This window comes from Quercus robur, chromosome 5 (genome assembly GCF_932294415.1).
Source record: "Quercus robur chromosome 5, dhQueRobu3.1, whole genome shotgun sequence".
Lineage (NCBI taxonomy): Eukaryota > Viridiplantae > Streptophyta > Magnoliopsida > Fagales > Fagaceae > Quercus > Quercus robur.
The window spans coordinates 76478928-76488866 of record NC_065538.1 but is presented as its reverse complement, the minus strand read 5'-3'; the positions used below and the strand labels follow the sequence as shown (position 1 = coordinate 76488866).

Below are 9939 nucleotides of genomic sequence, written 5' to 3'. Positions count from 1 at the left end.
TGGCTTTGTCAAAGTGCATTAATTTCCTCTAACCATGCAGAAACTGTAATGCGGAACTTGCACCACTATCTGCAATTACGGAAAATTAAAAAAAAAAATTATTTTTCAATTGATTACATATTATTTGCAATGTCTATTGAATAGTATAGTAGGTTATTAATCATTTTATTGCTATTTTTTATGATTGAATAATAATATCTTGAATAATTGCTACATGTAGTAAATAAAGTGTATGTATATATATATATATATATTCTTTAAAATTTCAAATTTAATAATTTAATAATTTTTTTGTACATTGCACAGGTTTAGAACTAATATATTTCAATTTTGGTCACATAATCAATATATTTGCAAAATTTTTATCAAAAAATATATATATTTGCAAAATTAGTTTTAAAAATAAAAATTCCTACACTTTAGACCCGTTTGATATGTGTGTTTAAAAAACAGTTTAAATCTTTTTAAAAATACATATGAATAAAAATAATATATAAAATTACATATAATGTTCTTTAAAAGCTAAAAACGTGTTAAATCACATATACCAATCAACCCCTTCACTTCGGTTGTGAAAACGTGGGTGTAGAGGTTGTGTTTGAGATTCGTACAGTGGGTATAGGCGGGTATCAAACTGTGCCTAATAAAAAAGAAATCCCAACCCACCTGGACTGGACCTGAATAAAAGAGTCTGGTAGTCAGAGCCTCCACTATGGAGATCGTCCGGCGACGCCGTGCAATCGGGTTGGTTTTTGCTTTCTCTCTTCTTTAAAGTTTCTCAAATGGTACCCAGTAGCTTTGCCTTAGTTATGAAATTGTTGGGTGTGTGTGTGTGTGTGTTTTTTAATGCTTTGTTTCTGCATTTCTATATAGCCAGCCCTTCAAAGTTCTAGCCTTTTTAAAATTTTTATATATTTCTATGCTCCTTATGTTTCTCATATCTTTTTATGTGCTCCTGATTAGTGATTTCTACAGCCCTTTGTTCATAGAAGATGGTGATTGTAATGTTTGCATTTTGTGAAGGGTTGATTTGAGTTTGGGGGGAGAAAATAATAATAATAAGAGAAAAGAAGAAAAGAAGAAGGAAAATGTATGTTTGAATTCAATGAGCCACATGGGTTCTGAGTTTTAAATTTATAGGAGCTTTGAAATGTTGAAATTTTTTGTGAAAAACCGGTGCAAAATGTTTAAAGTATGAAATGTTAGTTATTTTGTTCTTTGTCTTTGGTCAAGTAGGTCAGATTGTTGCTGTTAATATGAAAAAATTGCTTAGATGAGAGTTGCGGGCAAAGTTATAAATACTGTACCCACGGTGGTTTCAGTTTGATTACGGGAACAAAGTTTTTTGATACCGGTTATTATTTGGTATAACATTTTGGGGTTACCGTTATACACACATTTGAAACCACAAAATAACTTCATCTAACGCATCATTAAGTTTAAGAATATATCCATATTATTGGCCGGTACGGTTGATACAGTATGGTATTTAAACCTTTGGTTATGGGTTTCAAGAAATCTTAAATATATAGCTTCATTTGGGTTTGGCTATTTGATTTAAAATTGTATGACAATCATATCTGCATAAGTTCTACTTACTAAAGCAGTTCTTTGTTTACTTCACAACCAATCCGTAAATAAAGAAGTATAACCAATTAACCAAAATGTCTGTTTATATATTGTTTGCTCTAAGTTCTATATTTCTCATAATTATCTTAGTCAAGTTCTTTTCTATGCCACTACCATGTTTGACAATGTATTTTGTAATTTAGGGAAACCATGAATGTAAGTCCTTTAGCACGCAAAGCCAAAAACCAGAAGCTAAATGATGAACAGAACACAGATAGAATAAGCAATCTACCTGATGCAATTCTTCAGCGCATTCTAACCTTACTTGAAACAAAAGATGCTGTTAAAACAAGTACATTATCAAAAAGATGGCAGTACCTATGGATGTCCATTACTGATCTTGTGTTTGTGGAGGATGGGCCAGATAAGAGGAAGAAGAGGGTGCAATTCATGAATTTTGTGGAAAGGGTACTTGTGCTTCGTGACTCCTCAGATTTGACTCTATTCGTGCTTTCATGTGATGTGCTAAATGATGCCTCTCGCATTAATGCATGGATTTCGGCTGCAGTAATGCACAAAGTTCAAGTGTTATCTATTGGCCTCGGTAGTGATGAAGATTCAAGGTGTAATTCTGAAGAACCAATCGTGCTGCCTCATTGCCTATTTACTTCTGAATCACTGACATATTTCTATCTGGAGTTGTTTGTTCTTCTCAAGGTTCCTTCTTCCATCCGGTTTTCAAGTCTTAAGACTTTGAAAATAAGGTTTGCTATATTTCCGGACGACCGCTCAATGCAACGGCTTTTCTCTGGTGTCCCAGTCCTGGAGGATTTAACTTTAGATGCATGCTGTTGGTGGAATGTCAGATCTGTTTGTATTTCTGCTCCCATGCTTAAAACCTTAGCCATATATGAAACTGTAGACAGTCTGGATCAGGATGATTGTCAATTCTTGATTTTTGGAATAAGTCTCAAATACTTTTACTATGGAGGTGCATTGAGAAATGAATATTTCTTCTATAAAACTTCATCTCTAATGAAAGCAGTTATTTATTTGGGTGGAAAAGACTCTATAGAAAAGGGCAACAGACAGAGAGAAGTTTCTTACCGGGTGCATAAACTTCTCAGAGGGCTCTCTTTAGTAAAAGAACTCGCTATCACTCCTTACATTATTGAGGTATGTTTTCACTTGCCGTTTGAATGAGTGAGTTTCTTTATTTTTGCAGTTGGCCTTTCATTATTTTTCTTACCAAAGGTGTATGTTACTGTTTGTAGGGTCTCAGTTATGCAGAGGAATTGTTAACTCATCTGCCTGTGTTTTGTAATTTGACCTGTCTTAAATTTATTGGGGAGCCAATGAATTTTGCTTCTGGAGCACTGGGGAACATAATTCAGAAGCTTCCTTGTGTGAATTCTCTCAAATTTAACGTGGTAATGTTGTTAAAACTAACTATTCCTTTAGGAAGCATCAGTAAATTTTTACAACTCATTGTCTAAACCCCGTATTCATTGATGACCGTGCAGGGGATCTTCCTGTCTCCATTTTGTGAAGAAGGTGAATGGAAGTTGGATCCTGTTTCTCCTTGTTTCTCAACACACCTCAAGTCCATCACAATTAGGGAGTTCGGTGGAACTAAAGGAGAGTTACATGTGGTGAACTTTTTGCTTGAAAGTGCTCTAATTTTGGAGAGGTTGGTCATATCCTGTTCACTTGATAAGTTCTCTGGAGGTGTAGGGCGGCAAAAGGAGGTTCATGATCAACTAATGCTATCTAGACGATCAAGGACTTGTGCAATTGAATTTTCATGAGCCTTTCTTGAAATTCCAACCACAGTTTGGTCATTTCTGAGCGTTTGTTTCCAACATTATCCAGAACATGTAAGAATTATGGCAGGACATCTTTTGCTTCATGTTTTGACTTCCGTCATCTAATTTCAATCATAGCTCCAGAGTTGTTTGTTTTCAACTATTTTTCTGCGTTTCCTTTGGCTATTTGACTGTAGTTGATGAATTAGGTTTGATACAAATTATCTAAGCTGTAAAGTTTATGCTTTGAAAGCTCCCTTAACCTCAACCTCCCTTTTGGTATGTAGTATGCAGATTCCTGACCTGTTACATCTAGGAGATAATTTCACACTGGTAGGTTCCCCAACTAAATTCAACCACCTCACAAGATTTAACCATGTGATTGAATAATTGAAAAACTAATGAATGGCAATTGTTTCAAAGTTTTGCACTTGAGCATTGGGGTTGTTGACCGCTGTAACTTAAATCTTTTTGTAAATATTGGTTGGTTTTCACCTGGGGAGATCTTTTAGCAAAACTGACTTGTCGGAGGCTAATATAGGATAGTGACATGCTACTTTTTCAATTGAGAAGGAAGTCCACAAGAGAAGAGAAGATGAAAAAATAGTCTTACTGAGTTTTGTTAGATGACTTGATACACAGTTTTGGCAGGTGGGGTCATGTCATATATCCGTGGTTTACTCTCATAGGATGGTTTAAAGGTCTTGCCTTGATGAGGTTCCACATCATAAAAATAAAAAAAGTAAAATAAAATGAATATCTTATATATATATATATATATATATATATATATACACACACAAAATATTTGTTACGTACATTCTAAAATATGTATATTATATTGTATATGTATTTAAAAATATTATGTTGTATGTGACACGTATTAAAAAAATATGCTTAGATTCCATTTCTTCCTCCCCAAAAAAGTTTTTCTCTTTTGTATTTTTTTTTTTTTTGTGATAATAAAAAATTATGTTCATATAATTATTTTAAATTATAAAAAAATATAGACTTATACATATATCATAAGAATGTTATTCTAAATATCAATAAAGAAATAACTTGTTATTTTCTCCCAAAAATAAAAATAATAAAACTTAGGGCTTGTTTGGTAGTAGGATTTTTATTTTTGTTTTCAAAACAATATAAAAATAATTTTCAAAAAATTGAATGTGAAACTAGTTTTCATAGAATAATTTTTACATTATACATGTTTAGCTTCTACTTTTAAGAACAATTTTAAAAATACTAAAAACAAAAAATATTATGTTTGGGAAATCACTTTTACTTTTAAATTTTTTATTAATAAAAAAAGTTGTTCTATAGAAAGTAACGTGTAGATAGATTACTATTTACTTCTTTACTTCTTTTTTTTTTTTTTTGGATAATGATAAGTTTCAAAATTGAAGTGTGATAATCACTAATAGAACTAGTGTACTTTTTATTTTATTTTTTATAATGCTAAGTTTCAAATTTGAAATGTGAGAATTCTTTTTGTGATAAAGATAAGTTTCTTAATTTAAGAGACAGAAGAGTTTGAGCAAATCTATGGAATCCACTATTTTCAATTTATTTAAAGCTATGCCATTAAATTTTTTTTTTCCTGTATTTTGAAAACATCCTTTTCACTGTTTTCAAAATCCTTAATTTAAAAAGAGTCCAAATTCAGTAAGAATAGGGTGTAAAACCCATGTTTTACACCATTTAATAAGAAATTGTCACATCAGTTTTTTACTTAAAACTCAATATATACTACTACACATAATCAATAAACTCATAGTTAAATTGGATTTTTAAATGGATATTAGAATTTTTTTTTTTTTTTTTTTTTTTTATACAAGATAGAATTCTACTCTAGCTTAATCTAAGTATATATGTGTGTAAAGCTCCCTCCTGGAGACTTGAACCCCGACCCTTGTCCCCCACACCCCACAAGCACTTATACTTTAATATGTAGTATAATGATGTGATATGTTAGGATTAGATAGGTAAAACTTGATTTTTACACCAAATCCTTATAGAATTTAATCTCATTTTAAAAAAACATTAGCCAACAATAAATTCAAGTGCGGGACTCATCGTTTTATTGTTTCCCAAAAAAAAAAAAAAATTGTCCTATAAAAAAATTGTATTTAAATTTAAATCCTCTTACCAAAAAAACAATCATCATCTCTTCTTTATATATTAAGAGGATTCAGAAAGTTAGTTAATGTCTTTTTGACTTACAAAAATACCTTTAATTTAATTAACTTATCCTTATTCTTAAAAAAAAAAAAAATCGACAAAAATTAATAACAAAAAACTGAAAAATAAAAACTCTTCACGATCCCCACCTACGACTAAAAAAAACCATCCCACATTCTATTAAAAAATTAAAAAAAAAAAAAAACTGTCGTATATCAGATTAAAAAAATAATAAACATATTTCAATGTTATTTTAGTGTTATTTTTTAAAGCTAGCTTTATGATACTTTTGGAATAAGTGAAAAATTATAGGCAAAAATTCAAAACTGACCTTTCAACTTTCAACATTTTTCATTTCAATCTTCTAACTTTCAGTTTTGTTGTTTTAGTCCTCTAAGTTTTAATTTTTGTCAATATAGTATTCCGTTAAAGCTCAGTTAGTTGCTGTCGTTAAGGGTGCTAAAACAATGTCATTTTGGCTATTTTTTTTTTTTTTTTTATAAATTTCGGAATTAAAAGAAAATAAGAAAAATCTATAAAATAAAAAAAAAACATTTAAGGCGACGACGTCATCGTTCCCCTTCCCCTGAAATCAAAATAAAGATGAAGAGTTCTCAACAAGAAGACTTTAGATGTTGCTGTTTTTGAAGGTAAGAAAAAGTCCAAGATGTTCCCAAGGAAGCAATGCAGGAGGTGGCTTTGGAAAAATGACAACCTTCTTGATCAAGAAATTCATCACCTTCTCGGTCTATCTTGGTCTCAATCTATCTATCTCTGCAAATCAATCTTCATCTTGGTCTCTTTCTCAACTCAGTCTCTCTCTCTCTCTCAAACCGACCCATTATCCCCAAATTTACACAATTAGGGATTTGGGTGTCATACCATCGTGTTCTTTGTTTTGATTTCAGGGGAAGGGGAACGACATCGTTTTTCTTATTTTCCTTTAATTCCAAAATTTATAAAAAATAACCAAAATGGCATAGTTTCAGCACCCTTAACTACAGCAGCTAACTGAGCTCTAACAGAATACTATATTGAAAAAAATTGAAAGTTAGAGGATTGAAATGATAAAACTGAAAATTAGAGGATTGAAATGAAACAAGACTGAAAGTTAAATAGTTAATTTTGAATTTTTGCCTAAATTATAATACTAATTAAAAATAAAATAGCCTCGAACAGGCACAATATCTACAGTTTTTTGAGTCTTTCGCGGGCAACATGAAATTGTGGCTCCGAGTTTATTACATTCGTGCCTTCCTTAAAAAAAAAAAAAAAAAAAAAAAAAAAAAGGCGAACACAAAGTTCGTCGTTGATTGAGAGAGATTAACATTGGCGACGGCAATGTCATCGTCGAGAAAAAACCATTCTGATGTATATAAATACACACTCAATCGAACCCTAAAAGTCTCTGTAACTCATTTCCCCTTACTCTCTCAGCCGCTTCACCAGCGCCACCATCATATGACATATACTGAGGTAATCCTCTCTCTCTCTCTCTCTTTAAAACGTAGAAAGTTACATTCTTTTACCTAAATTACTCTTTTTGGTTTCTGGGTTCTCTATTTTTTGTCGTTTGTCTTTGTTGTTTTTAGTGAACAACAAAAACTAGCTAATAGGTATGTGATTTTAGTCATATTTGTGAAACTATGCAATGTGTTTGTGCTCTTTATATCCTCTTCTTGCTGACTTGCTTTGTCATTCTTTTGTTTTGATTTTTGGTCTGTCATGTATAAATGGAAGCATGTGTCTCTGTCTATCGATTTTCTTATTCTCGCATTTTTATATGTCATAGTGAATCAGAAAATGTGTAAGTGTCCTAGACAAAAATTTGGAAACAAAAACAAAAGGTCAGAGATGCTAGAATAAAGATTAAATTAACTATTTCTTGGGAGAATCTGTAATTTTTCATGGTATTAGGGAGAACCTTGTCTCCACTTTAACTCACATTTAAAAGGACCTCACGGATTAAGAGAAAGTCTAGGCTCACACCGTAGGGGAGTGTTAAAATTATTATTAAGTGTTTAAGTTAATGATTTTCTAATAGCTTAAACTTTTAGGACAATTGGTAATTTGTCGAGCGAAGAACATGACATGAAATAAAGAGCAAGGAGTATCTCATGTTTGTAATAATTTGAAATTTGAATGAGTTTTCCTCATTGTACTCTTATCGCTTTGTATTTTGTATTTTAGGCATGTCATATACAAATGGATGCATGTGTTCCTTCCTATTGGATTTTTGTTTTCGCATTTTGATAATGTGTAACGTGTCTTAGGAAAACTAAAAGAGTATGGAGGGTGTGGATGCAAGTTCTTCGATACATAACGCCAAGAACCAAAAGCTTAGCAAAGAACATGATGTGGGTGAAGGTGAAAATAGAATAGGCAATCTGACAGATACAATTGCTCAACACATCCTGTCCTTCCTTCCAACAAAAGATGCTGCTAAAACTAGTATACTATCAAAAAGGTGGACGTACCTATGGTTGTCAATTCCAGTTCTTGATTTTCATGATGGGGCAAATCATTATTCTGATTCTGATGAGCCACCATATAAGAGGAAACACTTCATGGATATTGTGGAAAGAGTTCTTTTGCTCCGTGATTACTCAAACATAACAAACTTTTCACTCACATGCAATGTGCTAAATGATTCGTCTCGCATTAATACGTGGATATCTGCTGTAGTGAAGCATAAGGTTCAAGTTTTAAATATTCGCCTTTATAAAATTCGAGAACCATTCATATTGCCTTGTTGCCTATTTACCTGTGAATCATTACAAGAGTTAAAACTCAATATTTATTATCCTCTCAAGCTTCCTTCTTTTGTATCATTTTCAAGTCTCAAGATCTTGACACTTATCCGCATTGTATTTCCGGATGATCATTCTGCACAAATGCTCTTTAAAGTTTGCTCCATCTTGGAGGAGTTGCATTTAATTTCTTGCAGTTGGGAGAATGTCAAGGCTGTTTGTATTTCTAGCCCCAGGATTCATAAATTGCACATAGAAGACAAAGAACCTCCGCCCAATTATGTTACGGATGATGATATGGATGGTGAGAATAATTCAGTTGACCAGAATGATGATTCAGATGATGAGAGTGATAACATAGATGATCAGAATGATGACATAGATGATCAACATAGTTCGGATGACCAAAGTGATGACACAGATGATCAGAGTGATTCAGGTGGTTGTCAATTTGCAGTGTTTGGGACTACTCTGAAGTACTTTTCTTACTTCGGTGGATTTTTTCTTGATTGTTATATTCAAGACTCATCCTCAATACTGGAAGCAGACCTTATGGCATGCTATAGTGACAGGAAAATTGATTATCGTGCATTTAAGCTTCTCAGGGGGCTCTCTAACGCCAAGAGCCTAAAACTAGATCAGTTTGCAGTCAAGGTATGTTGCTATTTTTTTATTAGATGAAATATTTTTCCCTGATTTTATTTTTGTTCCTAAGAGGTTCATCTGAATTCCTGATGTGTGCATTGTGATATTTGTGCTAGGCCCTCGATGACGAGTTAGTAGCCCATCTGCCTGTGTTTAATAGTTTGACCCACGTACATTTTGATTGGGTGGTCTTGTTTTACAGTCGTCAATTACTGCTGTCCATGCTCCAGAAGTTTCCTTGTCTTTCTTCCCTTAAGTTTGAAGGGGTAACTCTGCTAGAACCTAAACTTCTTTTTTAACCATTATTTACTATTATTATTACAACTGAAATTTGTGTTCTTTGTTATCCATGTAGTTGTCATTCATGTTCCGCTATTTTGGAACATATGATTGGACTTTGGATCCCGTGCCTGGATGTTTTTTGACACACCTCAAGACCATTGAAATCTCTATGTTTTGTGGATCAGAAATTGAGCTACATGCAGTTAGGATTTTGCTTAAAAGTGCAACAGTCTTAGAGAAGATTATTATTTCCTTTAATCCCTGGGAATTAAAAGATGCTGATGGCTTAAAGAAGCAACAGGAGGCTCATGAAAAAATACTATCTTTTCCTAGAGCATCATTGAATTGTCTTATAGCCATATCTTGTCCACCAAAAGAGAAGAAACGCCTCGAGTTCTTCTTATGAGCCTTCTGCTGGTTTCAACTTTTAAAATAAGAATATGGCTGACTATTTCATGGTATAACAAAATTGAATGACATGTTTAGCAATTAGCATCTACTCTTTCACATACACGGTCTAGAAATTACAGTTATGGAATTCTCTTCTTCTCTGCTGGATTGATAATTAGTTTTAGTTTTCCAAGCTTAACTTGTGCTTGATGTTATTTTTTTTGTATGTTTGCATTAGCATGCCTTTTGGAACTCCATGCCATTTGTAAAATACAAATACTAATCTGCATATGAAATTCATGTAACTTTTTTAA

General features: G+C 32.5%; 2 protein-coding genes across 2 annotated transcripts; both read left to right on the top strand.

Moving 5' to 3' along the window:
- Positions 1-570: 570 nt before the first annotated feature.
- On the top strand, positions 571-3537 carry LOC126727157 (F-box/FBD/LRR-repeat protein At5g56420-like). Its single transcript, XM_050432689.1, has 4 exons — positions 571-744; positions 1773-2745; positions 2844-2999; positions 3093-3537. Exons 1-4 carry the CDS (start codon positions 713-715, stop codon positions 3375-3377), a joined length of 1446 nt encoding a protein of 481 aa, XP_050288646.1. The 5' UTR covers positions 571-712; the 3' UTR covers positions 3378-3537.
- A 3292-nt stretch (positions 3538-6829) lies between these two features.
- Positions 6830-9939, top strand: LOC126727156 (F-box/FBD/LRR-repeat protein At5g56420-like). The gene is made up of 4 exons (XM_050432688.1): positions 6830-7034; positions 7832-8962; positions 9070-9219; positions 9309-9939. The coding sequence occupies exons 2-4, from the start codon at positions 7847-7849 to the stop codon at positions 9639-9641; spliced, it is 1599 nt and encodes a 532-aa protein (XP_050288645.1). The 5' UTR covers positions 6830-7034; positions 7832-7846; the 3' UTR covers positions 9642-9939.